Source organism: Emydura macquarii, unplaced genomic scaffold (genome assembly GCF_026122565.2).
Source record: "Emydura macquarii macquarii isolate MOO-44397 ecotype Brisbane River unplaced genomic scaffold, CSIRO-AGI_Emac_v2 contig_2890, whole genome shotgun sequence".
Lineage (NCBI taxonomy): Eukaryota > Metazoa > Chordata > Testudines > Chelidae > Emydura > Emydura macquarii.
In genome coordinates this window covers 3,683,933-3,706,762 of record NW_027133027.1, presented here as the reverse complement: position 1 = coordinate 3,706,762, position 22,830 = coordinate 3,683,933, and the positions used below count along the sequence as shown (strand labels likewise).

Here is a 22,830-nt window from a genome sequence, read left to right as displayed (position 1 = left end):
GATATTGATGGGAGGCAAAGAGCGGCTGCAATTACACCTTTCGCCCACCTGGGGCTGATGTGGCACCATAAGAGACGGCAGCTGGCTCACAGGCCAGAGCAGCTAGCCAGAGAGAGAGAGAGAGGGGGCAGAAGCTGCCTTCCTCACAGGGCAGGAAGCACAGGATATGGGGGGATGGACAAAGCAGGGCACACGGGGATCACAGACTGGGGTTCAGAAGCTCTAGTGAGGAGAGCAGACTGGGATGTGGGCACAGGAGCTAGGGAGATGACAACATTAAGCCAGGAGGCTGAATGCGAGAGGGTGGTAAGGCCACATGGGAACATGTGCAGACATGCCTGGTTGATGGGGAGTGGGGATGAAGGGACAAAATGGAGACTGGCAGCTATGTTTGGCTGAGTAAGGGTGCAGGGACACTTCAGGACATGACGAGTGGGGGTGCAGGGCCATATGCGGATGTGTTGATATGCCTGGCTGAATGCGGAGTGGGGGTGCAGGGACACAGAGACAGGGGCAGCTATGCCTGGCTGAATGGGAGAGGCTAGGCATCAGCCAGGGTCTGCATGGGAGAGGCTCCCCAACTCTCTAACAATCCCTCCCCACCCCCCCAAAAAACCAAAACTGTTCCATACTTCTCCCACCCATATCCAACACCCTGCAGGTTCACTCCCAGGCTCCTTCCCAGCAATTACTTCCCTCTCCCTCAGCTCCTCTATTACCCCGATTCCCTCAAGCCTTTGCACTGCTTCTGTATGTTTCTGTATTGTAGTTTAAATGAATTATTACTCAAAGTTTTGTATTGATATGCTTAATAAGGAATCTATTTGTCAAAAAATATTTCTTGCATTTTTTGGTTGTCTATATTGTTACATACTTGCTGACAGGTATTTTGAAATAAATTACCAAAATAAATGAAACTGGCATGATTATATTGTGTTATTTTGACAAATAAAATATTCAGAATTTTAACATTTTAATTTTTGGTACATAATTCCTCCAGGAGTAAAAAGTACGACAGAACATCGTATTTGGTTTTGTTTTGTTTTTTTAAACGAATCATCGGTACATTTTTTATTTAATATCAGTATTTTTCTCTGAACAACATCTTACTGGCATGCCACCAATTACATAATCCTTTGGAATGTTTGCTTCATTTAGGGCAATTGGAATACTTCCAAAATTTTGTTTCTAAAGTCCTGAATGAAGGATTGATTGTGTTTCTAGATACCAGCTTGTTTTCCTTTCATTATTTAAACTGAGACCTGGAAACGCTTTAAAAAAATATCTAGCTAGTTTACTAGATCCAAACATCTCAGAGAAAATACTGCAATGTTCTACATTTTAGTGCTGCTTGTAAATCTGCAAAACATAGACCCAGCCTATCATTACCAGCTCCATCTCAATGCAGCAATCCAGTGTATACCCTGCAAGAGAAGTCATACCTAGCCATTGACTAGTTCTAAGGAATTCAGGTTACCAGTGGGTTAAAACCCTGTTCCCACCCCGCTCCCCCAATATTGAATGGCTTTGTCTAGGTAAATACATCCTATGTTTATATCCAATCGTATATAGTGTAAATATTTCACAAAACCACTAAGAGTAGAAAATGTAAGACTACAGGCTGCATGCAATCATTAGTATTGGTCGATGACAGGCACAACATATTTGTATCAGAATACATGTTATGTACAACACCTTGAGATAGCCATCAATTACAATATCGAAAAGGAAAAAAGAAAAATATAAATTTAAAATACTAATATGCACCTTATCCACTACCATGGGCACTACACTAAAATGCAAGGAAAAATTGAGAGGAATCCCTTGCTACCCTAAGAGAGTTTGGGGATTTATCTAACAGTATTTTTTGTTTGCAGCAAGACTACTAGATTTATATAGAGTAAAATACATCTACAATTGAACAAAAATAGAACTTAGAACTTGTTAATGGAAAGCCAGCACAAAACCGATAGTACTGATTCTCTTCATATAAAGAAAAATTAATCCAGAAATACATTTTCCAGTCCACCTCAGATTGATTTTGTGCTTATATGGGCCCTTCACCACAGTATCAGAACACCTCCAAAGAATTTAAAAATAGGAGTTACAAACCTCTCCCTCCCTTCCTTCCCCGCTTGTAGGAAAAAATAGCTCAATTAACTTTTTTTAATGTTTGCTTGTGAGTTCAGTGGAAAAGCTGTTTATCATTCTCTCACTCTCCGCAGATAACACACAGAGAGAGCTAAACCAAAGAAATACAATTCACAATTAATTCTAAAAGTGGTGAGGTCCGTGAATATTATAACTTTTTTTGAGAGTTCCAAAAGTTCAGCTCCTGTAAAAGTTCTGTCTCCACATTTACAAACTTCCACCTATTAGTCAACAGTTTTATTCCCCCAGTGGAATGTAGCTATCTTGCAATGTCATCATGGAAGAGGCACTCTCTCAGGTAGCTTGGGCCACTCTTATGAGAGGCTTTGAAATTAAGGACAGATAACTTCTCTATTCAATGGAGAGACAGTGCAGAGAATGGACCACTGGAGTGATCTGTTCGTGACAACTTGTGTTGCTAAGCACCTCCAAGATAAAACAGAAAACAAAATTATAACTTAACACCTTTGGCCAAAATATCTGGCAAATGAATGACAACCAGAATTTAAAGTCCTCAATTAGATGTCTTAGCAATGTGCACAGTCATACCTAAGACAAGTGAAAGTAGGACTACATCATTGTGCAGAGTAAGATTTCAACTGAATTAAGAAGCATCACAGTAAAAATGTAACTGTTGACACTAGTCAGGACAAGGACCTTGTTCCCCTCACTCCCTTTTTAAAAAACAAACCAACAACAAAGGACTCATCCACACTCATATATGTTGTATATGAAGCTATAAGTCATAACCCTATAGTAACCTTCTACAATACAAAACTGTTTAAATGTGATTGCATAACCTGAATATGTGTTTGTGTGGAGTTTTTTGTTTTATTTAATATATATGGACAAAAACACCTTGTCTAGACTAGAAAAATCAGGCCTCATAAGTTACCAGGGGAATCACTCTGCCACTTGTAGTAACAATGATATAAACTTATAAACAGGACTTATGAATTTTTACCACTGTATCATCTAACCCTTGGAGTGGGGAAAGAAAGGTTATTTACCTTATAGTAACTAGAGTTCAAGAACTGTAGTGCCTATGGGTATTCACTGGGGGTGTGAATGCACTCTGTTTACCTGGGACCAGAAACTCTTCAACAGCAGTGTCATTGGTCCTCACCTGCACCTCCTTGTGCTTTCAACCAAGGGCATAAAGGGCACCACAGACCACCTGTCACTCCAGTTGTGATTCTAATATGGATCCCAAAAAGGCATGAGCAAAGGGGAAAAAGGGCAGTCTTGAACATTCATAGGACCACACATCTTGAAGAACTCCAGTTACTATAAAGTAACCTTCCTTTCTTCTTCAAGTACTAGTCCCTATCGGTATTCAGTGCTCGTGGAGAAGGGCACAAGGAAGTCTGTTTGTTATACCAAAGAGTGTAGGATTGCTAAGGATATAACTTGGTCATGGAGGACAGAGAAGTCAGGGACTTTACCAGACCTCCATGACTTTGCTTTAGGGATGGGGGCGGAGTCAGGGCTATGTGTCCCTGATCCGCGGCTTCGGCCGGAGCTGGGGGCTGTGCGCCTCGGACCCACGGCTTCAGCCAGGGCCAGGGCTGTGCACGCACTCCCACCCCCTGCAGTGTGCCCCCACCCACTGACTGAAGCCCCTGGGGATGTGGCAGGGACTGGAGCCAAGACTGTGCTCCCCATGGTGCTGGGTTTGGAACTGTCAGTCGTCCCCCGCCCCCCCGCGCACCCCATTGGGCTCTAGCTGTCATTCCTTTACACCACCACCCAGCCCTTTCTCCCCCCGTTATGTTTAGTACAAGTATCAGACAGGTCACAGCTCCCATGAATTTTTACTTATTGCCCGCGACCTGTCCGTGACTTTGACTTTTACTAAAAATAACGGTGACAAAATCTTAACCTTAAGGATTGCTGAGGTAAAGAGGGCATTTCACAGCCAAAGCTTGGACCAGAGCACAGTGAAGGTGAATACAGAGCCCCAAGTAGTTGCTCTGCATATCCCCGAGAGGGAGATTCCCCGTGAGGAGGAGACAAACAGCACTTGGGTTCTTATAGAATGGGCCCGGACAGTTTGAGGAGCATGGAATCATAGAAAAGGATGATGCAAGAGAAAAATCCACCTAGAGAGCCTTTGGGAAGAGATAGCCTTCTCCTTCACTTTTTCAGCAACAGCAACAAACAACTTTGGGGACTTCCAAAGAATTGCCATTCTGGGTAGGTAGAATGCTAGAGCCCTACACATGTCCAGGCAATGAAGTCATGTCCCCTTCGTGCTGTGATCAGGTTTTTTGAAAGTAAACAATCTAGTTAAGGTGAAATTCAGAAGGTATTTTAGGTATGAACTTTGGATATAGTCACAAAGAAACCTAATCCTTGTGAAAAATTGTATAAAGTCCAACATAAGGACCCCAAGCTCCCCAACCCTTCTAGCAGAGGTAACTGCCATCAAGAAGCCAACATTCAAGAAAGGTGCAGGAGGGAACAGAAAGCCAGGGGTTCAAACAGACATCTCATGAGAGCACAGAAGATGAGACTCAAATGCAAGGCAGGACTGGTTTTGCAACTGAAGGGAATGTCCTTATGATATTCTTCAGGAACTTTGCAGTAAGTAGTAGGATGAGAAAAGACTGAGTAGCCATCCACAAGGGAGCAGGAAGTACTGAGAGCTGCCATGTATACCAGCTGGGAGCTGATAGACAAACCAGATGTATTTAGCATGAAAAGATACTCCAGAACAAGACGAATGCCCGAGTCTTTTGATGAATAGCCGTATAATATAATGTCCAGGACCCATTTGTCCATTGTAATAGTGTGTCCTATCAGAAGAAAATGGACCTGGTGGCCTCTAAAGGGAGCAGGAGCATGCATCATGGAGACTGGCTGTCAACACTCAGGTACTGCATCACAAGAGGCAGCTGAGATTGTAAACAGGAGGACTGTGGTGCAGGGTGTCTACCCAGTTGGATTTTCTGTCATTTTTTGGGGAGTTCAGACATCCTCTGTTGAAAGAAGGTATGTCAAGGCAGAAAGGACACATCAAGTATTTTCTACAGGGTGCCGAAGCATAAATACCCAGAGAGCAGAGGGCATAGAGCAACTCATGGGTTTTGTCCCTAAAGAGATTGCTATCTTCAAAGGAAAGGTCCTAAAGAGCAGTTTGGACCTCTCTGGGGAACCCCAAGGCCTGCAGCCATGACACCTGTCTCATGACTACAGAGGTAACTATAGATTGTGACACTACATCAAGGGACACCTGGAGAGAAGATCTTGAGACTAGTTTTCCCTCAACCAGGATGGCCTGGAACTGAGGTCTGCTTGCTGTAATTCAAAAAGTCATACTTAGACATTGAAGTTGGCAGTTTGCTATTCAGACTAAGCTGACGAAAACATCTTCCTTCCAAAGAGGACAAGTCTTTTGGTATCTTTATTCTGTAAAGTGGATTTGGGCTTCTTTCTATAATTGTTTCTACCATCGGGGAATTGGAGTAAGGATGGGAAAAATTCCCACTCCTTTGGGGAAGCAAAGTAGTATTTTTCAGCCCTCTTTGGGGCACAGGTTAAAAGAATGTGCCAGATAATTCTGGCAGATTCCATGATGGCCTCACTAATCTGGACTGCTACTTAAAACGGAGATGTAGCCTGGAAGATGTGCAGGAGCTTATGTGCTGCAACCTGGACCTCATCCAGTGGAATTTGGAGAGCATCTGTGATTCTGTGGAGGTGCTCCTGATAGTGCTTAAAATAATCTGGGGGTAAAGGAGATGCAGGTGATAGTGCTTCATGTGGAGAGAATGAAGAGAGTTTCACGGGTGGATCCAGCTGATCCTCCTGCATTTGCTGCTTCTGTGGCGACTACAGTTCTTTGTCCGGTGGTAACCACTGCTGGGCGCAGAAGGCAGGGCCCTCATATTCAGGTACCTGGAAATATGGTTCCCAGAGATCTCAGTAGGGATATGTGATGGGTTGTACTGGTATGGAGGTTGACACTCCCCCCCCCCCCAAAGAGTACCATTGGTCTCAGGGCCACAAATGCTGTTGGCAAGGATATGATGGCAAGAGAGCATCTGGTAGCAGCCTGGGGGGATGGCTCTTTGTTGGGTATCTGGAGAGGCCAACTCAGTACCAGCTCATTTTCATTTGATAAACTGGACTCCTCATGTTCCAATGGTGGGGCTGGTGGCATGGTGGGATCCGGTTTCCATCAATCATGAACAGGGACAAGTAGGAAGCAGAGAGGATAAGGATGAACTCTTGCTCCAGCTGGTTCTCAGTACTGGTGAATGAATGATGGGTTGACAGGATGGAGCCCTCCCAGAGCAGGATCAGTACACTGAAAATCAAAAGATGTCAGGTCCACATACATAGCTATGTCTTCCAGGAAACCACAGTGCCTCTGTGATGAGCTGACTGGTTTCTTTGGCTTTGTGTAGATCATTGGTGCCATCTTTGAAGAGGATCTGTGAGTAGTTGGCACCACTGGAGCAGGGAGAAAAAAAATCCCTTCTGACTTTATGGGCACAGGCATTGATAATGATCCTTCATTGGGTATTCATTGGTATTGGGGTACTTGAAGCTCCCAGTACCATCAACACTGCCTTTTCTATACAAACTCCAAGTGCACCTGTTCTGGGGTGCAAAGTCTAAAGTGGTGCCAGAGGAAGAGGTGAGGCAGTCCTCTTTTTCAAACATTTACACGGGGACTTGTCCCTCTCCTTGTGTTTGCCCTTGTCCTTCTCATGCTTCTGACTGACTGAGGTACTGTGCTTGGTGAAGGACTTTGAACCGCTGGGACCAGATGCCCGTGGGTCACTGCCCCATGGCTCTGACTAGGTTGAAGGGGAACTGGAGGGCCCAGGATAGGAACAGGGTCTCATGGGGAGCTACCTGAAATGTTTTCAGAGTCTGAGTTCATGAGACTACCTGGTACATGGAGGGAAAGAGCAACAGATGCCACACCTCAAGGAGATGTAAGCCTCCCCAAGGCAATACAGGCAGGTATTGTGCAGGTCGCTCACCAGGAAGATCCAAGGGCAAGCCAGGCAAGGCTTAAAGCCTGGTACCTTGGGCATAATAGGTATTCAAGACAAAGGGGAGGTAATGGAGGAGGACCACCCCTTCAAGCCTCACTAATTAGCACTAAAACTAGACTAAACTATCCCAGCTAAAATATTGTTCACAATATTTACAGATTCTGTGTAGGAGAATGAAGAGAAGAATGGACACAGGAGTTCTGGAGAGGTGGTCAATCCATGCCGCCCCTTCTGCCTTCATTTGAAAGCATGAGGCAAGGTGCAGACCAACAGACACTACTAATGAAGAGTTTCCAGTCATAGGCACACAAAGCATTCATAATGAAGACCCAAAAGGAGCAGCACTCAAAGAAGTGACACAAGCCACTGGCATAGACTACATACTGACACTTTTACCATCATGTCATGTAAACCTGCTTTGAGTCATTGTAGCCATTGGGGCTGTCAGATGATGGGAAAAATTGCAATGAGATTGTATTAACATACAAGGGAACAGGGTTTGTAGAGTATGGGGTACTGGGATTTTGGAGTATAAAGAGGGAGCAACCATGGGGGTAGGTGCAAACACAAGACATGAAGAAACCAGGGAAGTACTAGAATGTTATTGCTTTCTTCACACACCAGATCTGATACAGTTTGCTGGGGAGGTGAATCACTCTGCACTACGACTTTGCACATCTATTGGATGGAGAAGGCAAGGAAACACTAACCAAACCCTGCCTTCTTCTCATGCTGTACGCCAGCACACCTTGTTTACTACCCCCGAACTCCAAGCACCTCTGCTACTTTCACAACCCTTTACCCTCCAAACCAAAACCTCCCAATCCATCACTTGCTGCCACCACCTCCATACAATTTTCATATACAACCTTAAGTAGGACCTTGAATTTTTAAGGTAGTAACAACTCATTGTATACTTTCACAGTGAAGTAATGTATGCTTATTTTAAAATACCTTGCTGAAGTCATAACTAAACCTTTGCATTTCTTTGTGATTTGGAGAAACTGGACGTGTGTATTCTGGGTAGTTATATGTGGAGAGTGAAAGTTTATTGTGGAGGTGAAGAATCTATAGCTCTGTTTACAAAAAAATGTCCTATTAAATGTTATTACAGGTTCAGCTGAACCCATGTTAGCAACAGTGGGAACTCAAGCATAAACAAGGCTCTGGCAGCTTTAATTAACATAGCAGTAAAGCCAATTGAAGCCAGTAAAGCGACTAGGGAACCCCAACTGTGCCAATATCAGTTGGCACCAGCGGGAACTTCTTTGTTAGACAGAGCCTTTGAAGGTTTGGGACTGGTGAAAATGGAGCAATACATTACATGAACTAAAGCTGCTCTGGGTGTTAGTGTAGCCTAACTGGTGATTTCCTGAAGTTTTTGGGACTGCCTTGATAGGAAATGCACTTTAGTAATATTATCTCTAAGATAACTAAATTTTTTGTGTATGTAGGTATATCAACCAGGATTAAAATTTAGTTCAACATGTTCTCTGTCCATGCAAGAAAGAAAAAAGTTGTTATAATATGGCTTAACCACAACCATGTTTAAATGTGGTTATTTTTGTAGGCAGGCCCAAAATATTTGTTTTTTTCTAAACTCTGTTTAGAATGCAATCAACAATATTAGCAAAGAATGAGTTCTACCATCCTCATATATACATGAACCTAGTAAAAGAACTCTATGCCTACCCAAGACACAATTTTTATTCTTCGCTACCATTGTTGCAGCAATACCAGCTGAGAGCATTAATATAAACTAACCAACATTTTAATCACTGCGTCATGTAACTGCTCAGCACTTCCTAATTGTCTTCCACTCTGTAGCATGGTCTACACAAGAAAAATTATTCATTGCTTACAAGAGGTGTCAGCAGTGAGCTGGTTCTGATTATGCTTTAACTGCAAAGGTAGACAAGCCATATTCAAAAATAATTCTGAAACAACTATTAAAACCTGCTCAGCATCAGTTGCACCTATTACTGGCACCCACTATTGCTATAGTAATTTTCCTAGTATACACAAGATTTTGGCTGACAATGTAAGTTATGCTTCACTACTGAAATGCTCAGTAAACAAATGACACTACTGCCACTTGGGAACAAACACTGGGGTCAAGGGAGGACAAATAGGTGCAAAGGATTAAAGGACGATGCCAGGAATTGTTCAAAATTTCAAAACTACAATCCTGTGTCAGCAACATTGGAACTAGCTTCTTAAATTAAATATAATGAAAACAAAATAGAAGAAAACATTTCACAGATGCTTCCATTCTAGTCTGATCATACAGAAAGTTTGATTAAATAAAATGGGCCTCCCACCTATTGAATTTAATAGATTAAGTCTATTTCAAAAGACTAGATGTGTTCAAACTATCTCAGGAGTGATTAGTATAATTTTGTTTACATTGGCTTGGTCTTTTTGTTTACTCTCTAGGCACATGATTTAACAGGATTTGTATAAAACAGATGCTCTTCAAGAATCAATGCTCTACTGATATCTTTTCCTCCCTTCCTTATTTATTTATCCACCTACCCCACTGTTATCTATGCTTTTGGATATGTATATGTTGCCTCCTATATGTGTTACCTATTTTTGCTGTATCATTTCTACCAACTGCATCTGAGGAAGTGAGCTGAAGCTCACGAAAGCTTATGCCTGCTGAAATTAAATTTGTTAGTCTTTAAAGTGCTACAGAACTCTCGTTGTTTTTGCTGTATACAGACTAACACGGCTACCTCTCTGGAACCCTTCTACATGGAAGGCACTGAATTTAGCCGTTTGAAATGGAAATCTACCAACTCCATGAAAAAACTTGCACAGATACAGACAGACATCATCTTCCTATCCAAGTGCAGACAAATGGACATCATGCCAAATGGACTGAAAGTGAAAAATCCCTTACGATCGACATATTATACAGACTATGGTGACAAATTGTGTCACACACTCTCTAAGAAACAAAGGAACCACCTGATAAGCAACCTGTAAAGCAAACAGGAAAAGATCAAGAAAGAACTCTCAATGCTGGCTAATCTCATGAAAAGTCAAACTTCCACAGAAATTTCCACATGGCTGACCTTTACCAAAACAAGACGGACCATTTACAACACACACTTTGCTTCTCTACAAAGGAAAAAGGACTCTAAACTATCTAAACTCCTACATGTCACAAGAGACCACAACTCTGCTACCAAAAATATTGTAAATCTGTCCAGTTATATACTCAACCCAGCAGAAGAATCTGTCTTATCTTGGGGACTATCTTTCTGCCCTACCACCGCCACACACGATACAATTCTGCGGTGACCTGGAATCCTACTTTCACCATCTCCAACTCAAGGAATATTTCCACCACATCAATGAACACCACACTAACCCACAGATCGCTTCTTACCAACGCTACAAGAAAAAGAATTCTGCATGGACTCCTCCTGATGGCTGGAACAACAGACTAGACTTTTACATAGAGTATTTCCGCCGACGTGCACAAACTGAGATTGTCGACAAACAACACCGCTTACCCCAAAACCACAGCCATGCTGAACGCAACGCCATCCACAGCCTCCATAACAACTCTGACATCGTAATCAAAGAGGCAGACAAAGGAAGTGCCATTGTCATCATGAATAGATTGGATTACGAACAGGAGGCTGCCAAACAACTCTCAAACACCACATTCTACAAGCCACTACTGTCCGATTCCACTGAGGAATACTAAAAGAAACTAAAACATCTACTTAATAAACTCCCTAAAGAAACACAGGAACAAATCTACACAGACACACCCCCTGGAACCCCGACCAGGGTTATTCTATCTACTACCCAAGATCCACAAACCTGGGAATCCTGGACGCCCTATCATCTCAGGCATTGGCACTCTCACAGCAGGACTGTCAGATTATATGGACTCTCTCCTCAGGCCCAACACCACCAGCACTCCTAGCTATCTTCGTGATACCACTGACTTCCTGAGAAAACGACAATCCATCGGTGACCTCCCAGAAAATACCAGCCTAGCCACTATTGATGTAGAAGCTCTCTACACCAACATTCCACACAAAGATGGACTTCAAGCCATCAAGAACATTTTCCCTGATGATCATATGTCACACCTGACAGCGGAACTTTGTCCTGACCCACAACTACTTCAGATTTGGAGCCAATCTATACCTCCAAGTCAGTGACACAGCTATGGGCACCCGCATGGCCCCACAGTATGCCAACATTTTTATGGCTGACCTAGAACAACGCTTCCTCAAAACTCGTCCCCAAACACCTCTTCTTTACCTACGCTACACTGATGACATTTTCATCATCTGGACCCATAGTAAAGAGTCCCTCGAAGAATCTCACTGGGATTTCAATAATTTCCATCCCACTATCAACCTCAGCCTGGACCAGTCCACACAAGAAATCCACTTCCTGGACACTACAATAAAAATAAAGGATGGTCACATTAATACCACCCTATACCGAAAACCAACTGACCACAATACGTATCTTCATGCCTCCAGCTTTCACTCTGGACACATTACACGATCCATTGTCTACAGCCAAGCCTTAAGATACAACCAGATTTGCTCCGATCCCTCAGAAAGAGACAAACACCTACAGGATCTCTATGAAACATTCTTAAAACTACAATACCCACCTGGATAAGTGAAGAAACAAATTGACAGAGCCAGACGGGTACCCAGAAGTCACCTACTACAGGACAGACCCAACAAAGTGCACAACAGAACACCACTGGTCATCACCTACAGTCCCCAGCTAAAATCTCTCCAACACATCATTAAAGATCTATAACCCACCCTAGCAGATGCTCCGTCTCTCGCTCAGGCAGTGAGCAACAGACCCATCCTGGCTTACAGACAGCCCCCCAACCTGAAGCAAATACTCACGAGCAACCATACACCCTACAAAAAGTCCAATCCAGGAACCTATCCCTGCAACGAACACCGCTGCCAGCTCTGCCCACACATCGACTCTAGTGACAGCATCACTGGTCCTAACCACATCACACCATAAGGGGCTCATTCACCCGCACATCCACTAATGTTATATATGCCATCATGTGCCAGCAATGCCCCTCTGCCATGTACATTGGCCAAACGGGACTATCACTAAGCAAAAGGATAAATGGACACAAATCAGACATAAAAAATAACATCCATAAACCAATCAAACATTTCAATCTCCCAGGACACTCTGTCTCTGACCTGAAAGTTGCTGTGCTTCTCAAAAAAACCTTCAAAAACAGACTTCAAAGAGAAACTGCTGAGTTAGAAATTATCTGCGAACTTGACACATTCAAACTGGGTTTAAACAGGGATTTGGAATGGCTCTCTCATTACAAGAAGTAATTTGCTCTGATTACCCATTCTCACCTCCTACTCAATGGTTGTAATTAGGCCTCACGTACCTGGCTTTTATCCACCTACCCCATTGTTATCTATGCTTTTGGATATGTATATGTTGCCTCCTATATATGTTACCTATTTTTGCTGAATCATTTCTACCAACTGCATCTGAGGAAGTGAGCTGAAGCTCACGAAAGCTTATGCCTGCTGAAATTAAATTTGTTAGTCTTTAAAGTGCTACAGAACTCTTGTTTTGTTTTGGTTTTTTTAAGATGAAGTATTGTGATTCACACTGAATGTGCCAATACTATTATGTATTCATCTCATCTTGTTCATAGGAGTCCTATTAATGAAGTCATTTTGAGTTAGACGCAAATGGGAAATGCACTTACCATTAAAAAGTCTAAACACACTTCAACGGGGCATCAAAAATGACTAAGAGTATGTCTACACCTAAAATGCTGCAGTGCCGCTGTAGCATTTCAGCATGGACACTACCTACAGCGACTGGAAGGATTCTCCCATTGGCATAGAAAGAATTCTTTCATCGACCTAGCACTGTCTATACTGGGGGTTAGGTCAGCATAGTTACACCTCTCAGGGGCATGTATTTTTCACACCAGAGACATGTAGCTATACCAGTGTAAAATCCTAGTGTAGACCAAACTTAAGTTTGAAACTTTACATGTATAGAGCCCTTATTTAGAAGTAGCACCTTGTTAAGTTTGGGTGATGAGATGGGAAATATTAAAATAAGATAAGTAATTGAAAAAAAAGTCACCCTTCTTATGCTCAGTGGCCATCTAAGATTTTTAGCATGGCTCAACAAAGCCCTGTCACCTTTTAGGCATCACATAGGGGCTCTGTCTACATCAGAAGAGTTAGAACCCAAAATTCACTTTCGGGTAGCAACATTGGAAGTTGTAGATATTTACTCAGGGCACAAGAGTTTTAAAATTTATATTTTGTCTAATTCTGCTAAACGTTCTCTCACCAGTTTGATAAACACAAGGATTGCCACTTGCACAATTTGCTTGAGGGAGATTGTAAGTGTTTCACTGAAGCACACAACAAATTCCTCTGAAGACTGACTGAACATCAGGAACAAGAAAAATCTGTGGTTAAAAAATAGCAGATTCTGAGGTTCTTCATAGTTGTCTTCAATTTCTGATGCATTCTGTAGTGTTTTGCAAATTCTAATCTTTTGTTAAAAACATAAAGGACTGTTTTTCATTAGAAAAGTTGCACTGGTGTAACTAAACAGATTTAAAATTGATCTAGTTACAGCACAGTAATTTCCTAATATAGATACACTTGAACCAGTTTAAACCCTGTTTATATCAGTTTAGTTTAAATTGACTTAAATTAAACTATTTTCAATCTTCTATCAGTTTAAGTGAACCTATACTAGGGGTTTGCATATGGGGTGCAGCTTATCTAATGTAGACCAGCCTCAATTTTCCTTTTCGCTTGCAAAGATTAAGGTGCTGCAATATGTTCCTAACCAATAATGGAAAATGTCTCCAGCCAAAAGGCAGCAAAGGTGGTAAAACCAACTTTCCTGTCCTGTTAATTTCAACAAGGTGTGAACATTAAAACCAGATTGGAACTATTTAAATGCAGACACGATCAGTCACAAGCATTTTTGTCTCTCTCAAAAAAAGACTAAAACAAGCAAATCAATTTAATATTATATATGAAGGCAATGTTAAGGTTACAAAGTGCAAGTCAAAAACATATATCCAATGTGGGCAAGTTAATGTCACTAATATTAACACCCATTTCCCTACTTGTGTGTATTTATATCTGTAAGTTTAAGATTTCATTAGCAGTTTTTTTATTTTAATTAACATGAGGTGAGCACATTGGAAGCCATAAGTAGCATCATATACTGTGAAGATTCAGGACACTGTTCCTTTATTTCTTAAGTTTAACACAGGTGCTAGTCATGTCACTCAATGCACTACTGGAAGGCACTCAGGACTTTAACTTTATGTAGACTTTATAACTTTAATGTAGACTAGCCTCCAATTCCACAGCAATGGATGCAGTAAAAAAATGAATGGAACATGTTAATTTGTATACATTCTTCACTTTGTATAAAGGATATTAATTTCCACCAAATAATTTGCATAAGCCAAACTAAAGACAGATTCACTAAAGAAACCAATGGCTTACAAATAATTTGTAAAGAACATGGAGTTAATACTTATCTCAAAAGAACCACAAATTTTGTGTGGGGGAAAAGTTCAAACTGTACTTTATCCAAAAATTTTGGAGTGTGTATCCCTAACAAATAGCCCACAGTATTCTATAATTATTACTGCTACCAACCCATCAATACATTTGGAGAACTGAGATGAGCCAAAAATATCTTTCTGTGCTTTCAAACACAACTCGTTATTTTAAAGTTAAAGAATGACTATAACAAAACAGCCTATTTCCTTTTAAAGCTGCAAGTAAAAAATATTGACCTTATTTAAGGGTGGAGGGAGACGCTAACATCTTTTACTACTTCTAATTTCAAAACACACACACACACACACACACAAAAACATTAAGTAGACTTCAACCACTATTTTAAATCAGCATTCAGACTCAGTGGCCTGGATGATTTAGGGGACTGATAATGGGATACAAAGCTTTTCACTGCCAGGTCACTAGTTCAAATCCAGTCTAGATTGACAGCAAACAATTTACTGCTTGGGGGACAGTAGGGTTTACTTCAACCAATTAACCAGTGTTAAAACTACAACTGCCTTGTCTACACCAGGATTTTAACACACATTAACTAACACATGTTAAAAATGCAAGCCACAGTATACCAAATTTACCACAAATATTTTAATTGTGAGTAGAAGTATGGAAATAAGAGGTGAAGTCTGGAAAATACTGAAGTGTTAGGCCCTATCTACACAGGAAAGTTGTACTGGTTTAACTTAGACCTTGTCTACACAGGAAAGTCGTAGCACTTATAATTATACTGGTATAGTTAAACAGATACAGTAAAATTGATATAACTCCCCACGTGGACCTTAACCCCAGAAAAAAAACTTATGTCACTTAGAAAGAGGCTTTCAGTTAAATAAGAAACAACCTCACAACACACTTTTTCCAGACTAAGAATATTCACACCTGAAGTTATACTGGTTTAAATTCACAGCTCAGCAGCTACTAGTATAACTTTCCTGCCCAGACCATCCTTTAAATCATTTTAAAACCAGTTTTAATTGAAGTGGTGCCATCCCCTGTCTGGATGCTTTTATTTCATTTAAGAGTGTCTTATTTCAATTTATCTTAAATCTGTTTCTATTTTAAACTGAACCAGAAAGGGCTGCATTAAAACAAAAATAAGAGCATCCGTACAGGGGTTTATACCTGTTTAACAATATCGGTTTAAATTCCCATCTCAGATTAGATTAGCGCACCTTCAATAAGTGTTTTGACAGTGGGATGAAGAAAAAATGGCAGATATTTGAAGGGTCCTAAAGAAATAAATTACTCAATCTGGAGACAGCCCACACAGCGAAAAAGATTGGGATATATCTGATGGCAATGCATGAAAGTTGTTCACATTTTGCATGGCTATGCTTGGAAAGGCTCAGATTTGAGACTAAATTCAGAAATAGTGGACAAACTGAAGAATCAGCCTAAAGTTCTGTTCTAATGAGTCAAAATTAAAAATTTGACTACAAGAAAGGGTTTCTGCAAAATAGCATTTTGGAATACTCAACATAATTATTACTGCTATAGCACCAGTGACCACAGGGGTGTGTTATACTTTACAAAATGTAGTAGAGACTAGGGATTCTGAACCTTTCATAGCAGATCATGTATTATTATTAGAAGGATTATACCGGGAACCACTTCTTCTCCTGTGTCAGGACTGCGCAGAATACCCCACCTTCACAATTTGCAGCTGCACAATATTTACGCACTAAATACAACATCAGAAAAAGCTTATGCAAATTCAACCAATTTTTAGCTGTCTTTTATGTGATATAGCAGCTGGGAAAATGGAAAAGCCTGCACTACCTGATCTTTCAGCTCTCCACTGGTCAGCAGAACACCAGTGGTCCATGAACCACTGTCAGAAACAGTAATGCAGACAAAACAATTTAGGCATGTTCCTACTCAGAGAATCTTACACCCTAAATTGATGGATACACTACATAGTATAAGATACAACAGCAGGATGTAAACATTCCTCCCCCCTGGCAGAAAGGACTTTTCTCCATTATAAACTTCATTCTTCCATTGGGAATGAAAGAACCTCAGACTTGAGACAGAACTGAAGTAATCCCTAAAAGGAAGCATTTCTTCACTCAGCACAGTCAACCTGTGGAACTATTTGCCAGATGATGCTGTGAAGGTCAACACTATAACACGGTTCAAAAAAGAACTAAGTAAGTTCATGGAGGATAGCTCCATCAATGGCTACTACCCAGGATGGGCAGGGATGAAATACCATGCTCTGAAATGTCCCTAGTCTCTGTTGCCAGAAGCTGGGAATGGGTGACAGGGAATGGATTACTTGATGATTATCCGTACTTTTCATTCCTTCTGAAGCACCTGGCATTGGCCACTGTCAGAAGACAGGATACTGTGCTACATGGACCATTGGTCTGACCCAGTTTGGCTGTTGTTATACACCAATAAGGACTGTTATGAACTTACAGTCTTGTCTACATTTGTGCTGGAACTGCATGCTAATGAGTTTCCTGGCCAATATATACTAATGAGCCATGCTATAAATTGTTTCACAAAACTGCTAAACTACATCTAAAGTGAGTTCAGATAGATGATAATTGGTAAAAATGCTTGTACCTACTCTACATTAGCATCTACAGCATTATTGACACAACTGCTAGACTAAATGTGAAACAATTGCTAAAAATTCTCAGGGTAGATAAGCCCTGTAGAGTAGGAGTTGTTTATGCTGACAGCGGAAACTGTGTTAATACCTGCTAACAAGAATCATGGTTAAAAACACTGTTCTTGATATTTACATGGTTGCCATTTACGTATAGATGGTACCAGAGATAAAACATGAGCTGAATTGAACTACAGCCCACTTCTTAAAAGACAAGACAAACTTTTAAAGCCTATTAGCATTGTTTCTTACAGCAGCCTATTACTAAACTAACGCATATAGAGACAGACACACAAAACACTCAAATGTACATTATTCTTAAACTAAAAAATCTCTGTCTCATTTACAGAACATCACTAAATTATACTGCCAACTGCAAAATTCTAAAACTTATGCCTAATTATGAGTCATATTTCTTCCTAGGATAATTCAGCAGCAGACAATCAGAAGATGTTCCACACAGAACAGGGCAGATTAAAAAATATCATATATCTGAACTATTTCTTTTGGCTCTTGTATTTCATGTCACTCAGAAGCAAAACCACCACCACTTTAAAATTATAGATTGTTCATGTGCATGTGAAAAACTGATGATTTAAGGCACTGACTGGTACATGCAGGATTAGGGCCTGGAAAAGCAACTGTTCTGCATGGGCAGAGCCAGGCATCAACCCTCAATGACTTCAGTAGGGTTCCACATACTCGAAGCAATTTGCATGATCAGGACTTGGAGGGGGAAGGGGGTTGCAATACCATAGCTACATCAATGTAGTTGCACTAGTGCAAACCCCCGTGTGATGACATACTACACTGATGCAGTTTATCCTGGTTTCAAACACAAGTAAACCACACCAGTGCAAGTCACTTTTTACACCAGTGCACAAAAAGAGAGATAAAACCTTAAAACCACAGATGACATATTCCCCCAGATTAAAACCACTAATCTGAACCTTAAAGTGAACATACTGGTTTGGTGGTAGGTTTTAAAAAGCCTGACCAATAAAAATTGACTTACCCAAGGGGAAAAAACAAAGGCTTGTGCTTTCAAGCTTTATAATTTTTGTTCAACTGAACACATGCCACAGAATTTTGCTCCTTCTTGACAATCAAAGACCCTTAGAATCTCTCTTTTCCTCTTGGATGAGCTGTTTTGGCAAACTAATAAATTCTGGCTTCCAAACTAAGAACAGTCTTCCAGGCTAACCCAGCATAAAATTAAGAATGACATAAAATTAACGGTGGAAACATACAGATGCTAGAGGTTCTGTGAAAAATTGAGGAAAGGATATAAATTAGTAATTTAAGACTTAACCCAAACACACACACGTTATTTTACTCACCCAAATAGTCCCACTCAAACAAACAGGATTTCTCATGGTAGCACGAGATCCATTACTATACATCTGCAAGATTTGGAGCCTACATATTGATAAATCTTACAAAGCATGTTTAATAATTGGAAACATGCTATGTCCAAGTAGCAGATCTCCACTAACACAACTTTGTGTAGTCACCAACTGACTGTGATGACAAAAATGGGTGTGAAATCAAACATGGGAATTTTGTCTATTACTACAGCACTTTTAAAAAAATTAACCATCTGATCCATTCATCACTGACTATGCTGCAAGTTTACAAGCTACACATGGTTGGTGCATTTTGGAAATCGCAGACAGAAAAGTACAAACTTCGAGAAAGCAATGAGAAAATTGAATTTTAAGGATAACAATAAAGAAAGCAATTTTCTTCTTATTACACCAAGTTACATCTGTAAATTTGACCAGTATATTCAAGTATCTATTCGTAGGACCTGATCCTGCCAATATTCCCAAACACATGCTTACTTCAGCACTTATCCAAATGAACCCACAGGGAATATACAAAGACAACGCAGCTGGTACATTTAGAGGATTGGGCCAATAATTACTATGGTAAGCCTTTCCATACATCTCCTTCAAAGTTACTCTTCAACTAGCAGTGCATTACTTGCTATTTCAATACTTCTTTAGCTTTTACACAAATGTTTCAATACTGCACTTTGAGATGAAGAAACTCATTTCTACTTTTTAGATGTCATTAAACTACTATCTCCTAAAGCTTCAGACACATAAGCAGAACAGTTACACAATCCTACATGTATACTTATGGATGTAGAACAATTACAATTCCTTTTCATTATTCTGAGAAGCAATATGTTGTGAGATTTTATGTATGAGATACACAAATGGAACATAATTTCCCAGCTTGTCAGGCTACTCATTAAATTAAATAATGTATTATCTTAGTTTTTCCATTCAGCGGTTTACATAAACACACTCCCAAATGTATGTATACATATATATCCACATCCACACAGATGAGATATGTACAGTATATATGTATCTCAGCATCTTAAAACGCCTAGAAAAAAACACAGTAATAATTAAGGATTTATCTGCCTGTCCACCACCTATCCTACCTACTTTCTGGAATTTTGTCGGTCTATAAATGCCCTTCAGGGTCAAGTGCTGGGATATATAAACAAGTTATTTGGTATTTATCCATCCTCATTGTGCAAGATTTTAAAAACAATTTAACAGTTTTTTAACATTGCTACTTATACTGCACTAGCACCCACAATGTGCTAACAACAAAGATGTATAAAATGACAGTACCAGAAAAATTTACAAGGTAAGGAGCTGAAGCTAATCAACTATTGGCCTACTGAAATTATCACAAGAACAACTACCTGCACACTGCCCTTAGAAAGGGGTTTGTAAGATGTTTTGAAACCTGTAAATAAGAATTCAAGATTTGGCTGGTTTGATCTTAAAGACATTCAAATCTCAAAATTCACTATCTTAAATCGGAGTTTAGTTAGAATATAATGTTATTGTCGATAATAATTATCTTGATTATGAATATTGTTTGTCCAAAAGGGAACCACATTATTCCTGCTGATGTATAAATATCTTTTGGCTACCTGAGTTGGAAAGCACCCAGTAAATTAGGCAGTATAGAAAAGGAAGATTGTATCAAGAACGAAGCTACACTGCTCCAAAGGCCAAGAGGTAGCACACGATGGGCAGAGACAAAGTTTGCATGCTAGGAAAATCAGCACCCTACACCAGCTCGTTTGTGTGACAGGAAACTCTGTCCAGATTTTTCCTTCCAATGCCACCCCCCGACAAAGCTGTCTGACTGAGGCCAACTGAGACGGGGTTAATTCACACACGGGCACACCAACCGCTAAACACGTTTCCTCTTCCCTCCCGTGTCCCCTCCCCGCTTCACCGAGGGGAAAAAAAAAAAAAAAGACAGGAAATCCCTAATTCCCTCCTCCCCACAGGGAAATCCCACACACACGCACGCACACAGACACACACCCACACCCGCTGCCCGCCAGGAAACCCCCACACACGCTCACTGCCTCCACGGGGAGACCCTCCCCGCCCGCCCGCCGCCCAGGGGGGAAAGGGTCACCCCGGCCCCATCCCGCCGCCCAGCCTCCCTCATCCCGCACCGCGGCTTCTCACGCACCCTCCCGCCACGCAGCCTGCGCCGGACGGAGCCCGGGCAGCCCGATTCCCCCCCCCCCACGGCCGCCCCTCCCCCCACTCCCGGGGCCACGCGGCTCCACGTGGGTCTAACCCCCACCTCCCAGGCCGGGGCGGGCCAGGCCGCGCTGCCCGGGGCCGCGGTGAGTCAGAGCCCCCGGCCTCGGCCTGGCAAAGCGGCGGGCGCGAACGCGCGCGCGCGGGGCCCAACCCCGGCCTCTCACCTGCTTGTTTCTCGGGTAGGGCTTCGAGGCGCCCAGGTGGTACCGCCGGGTCCGGATCTTCCCCCTCCTCCGCCGCCGCCGCCTCCCCCCCGCCCGAGGCCATGCTGGGATCCGGCCCCCTTCTCCCCCCCCCCCCCGCCCAGCCGCAGAGCGGGCCCGGCTCCCGCTCGCTTCCTCCGGCGGCCCGGCCGCGGCGCCCGCTCCCCCCACCCCTCTGTGCTGTCACTGTCTCTATGGAGATGCCCCCGCCACACGGCCAGGCCTGTCTCGCGGACTCCTGGGCCTCACGCGCCTGCTGCTGCCGGCTCCCCGTCCCGCCCGCGCCGCGGCCGTGCACCCCTCTCCGCCCCCCCCCCTCCCGTCCAACCAACCACAGAGCGCCCGCCCGGCCACAAACGTCACTGACCCGCGCAAGGAGGGGTACGTCATCCTTCTACGACTTGCCTAGGAGCGAGGGCTCCCTATCTCAAACGCTCATGGGAAATGTAGTTTCGGGCAGGCCAGGGTAGGGCAGGGGTACGGAGGCTGGTGGGGGCGGGGAAGGCCGGGGTAGAGACAGAGCCAGGTTAAGGCCTTGGTTGTTTTTCTTAAAGTCTCAGCTTGCATTTAGTGAAAAGTCCTCACGGTTGCAGAGACAAGCCAATAAGCAGAACCCCGCCAGCATTGCTCTTTAGATCTTGTGATATTTTAAGCCAATCTCATGATTTACTTAGGGCCTGACATAATTTTGGGGTGCTTCGGGTTGGCAGTGCTGCTGTTAGTTCAGGTTATGCAAGCACACACCCTGGTGAATGATTGCCATTCTGCAGAGATCAAAAATATAACCAGACAATGTGGTAAAGAAAAGCCAAGTCTGACACTGGGTCCATAACTGCTTTGGTCCGTAAACCAACTACCGTGGGCCAGATTCTAGTTGGCTGTAATGAAAGGACACAGTGGAAGGAGAGGGACCAAGTTGTTAGGTTATGGTGCAGGGAGGAACAAGGAGCACAAAGAGGCACATGAGGTGCCAATGGAGGTAAGTCCTTTATAAATGATGATTTGTAAGTGACACACAGGAGTCAGAACTACTTCTAGGTGAAGTCAGACCAACAACATGTCTAGCAAAATGTTAGTCACAAAATTTAAATAAGTGTTAATAAAAATAAACAAACCAAAAAGGGCCAAACCACAGCTGCTTAAAATGGAAGCCAGTTAAGTGATGCTGATTTACACAAGCTGATGATCTGGCTTGTTATATTTACTGCATACTTGACATAGATTTATAAAATATGAACATTTACTTTCAGATAGCTTTATAGATGTTGAGAAGATGTTGCCCCATGAATTACTTTCATTGGCCCCTGGAGAAGAAACAATCATATGTGACATACCTATTTATTATTTCTGTCTGGTTCTCTTTCTTATGGAGAGCAGCCCACAAATGTGGAATGGACTACTTTACAAAATGGCCTGAATCTTACCCAATAAGGAACAAAAACACAGATCAAGGGAAAAATTTCAAATCAAAAGTATTTCAACAGATTTATGAGATTCTAGGAATCCATAAGACTCCAACCACAATCGGATGGGAAGCTGGAATGGGTCAAAGGCTTAAGCAGGCTAACTTTCTAGAACAACATCAGACTGTAACCAGCATATCCCATTCCTTTTGATGACTTATAAGATAGT

At 42.0% G+C, this 22,830-nt stretch overlaps 1 protein-coding gene across 1 annotated transcript in view; it reads right to left on the bottom strand.

Annotated features, from left to right (window-relative positions):
* The window catches only part of NUP153 (nucleoporin 153), a 68,700-nt gene extending 47,112 nt beyond the window's left edge, over positions 1 to 21,588 (bottom strand). Inside the window, exons 1-2 of the mRNA XM_067568398.1 lie at positions 21,531 to 21,588; positions 21,160 to 21,359 (exon numbers count right to left, since the gene is read on the bottom strand). Of these exons, the coding sequence (XP_067424499.1) occupies positions 21,160 to 21,359; positions 21,531 to 21,588 (258 nt within the window). The remainder of the gene's footprint in view (positions 1 to 21,159; positions 21,360 to 21,530) is intronic.
* Positions 21,589 to 22,830: the final 1,242 nt, after the last annotated feature.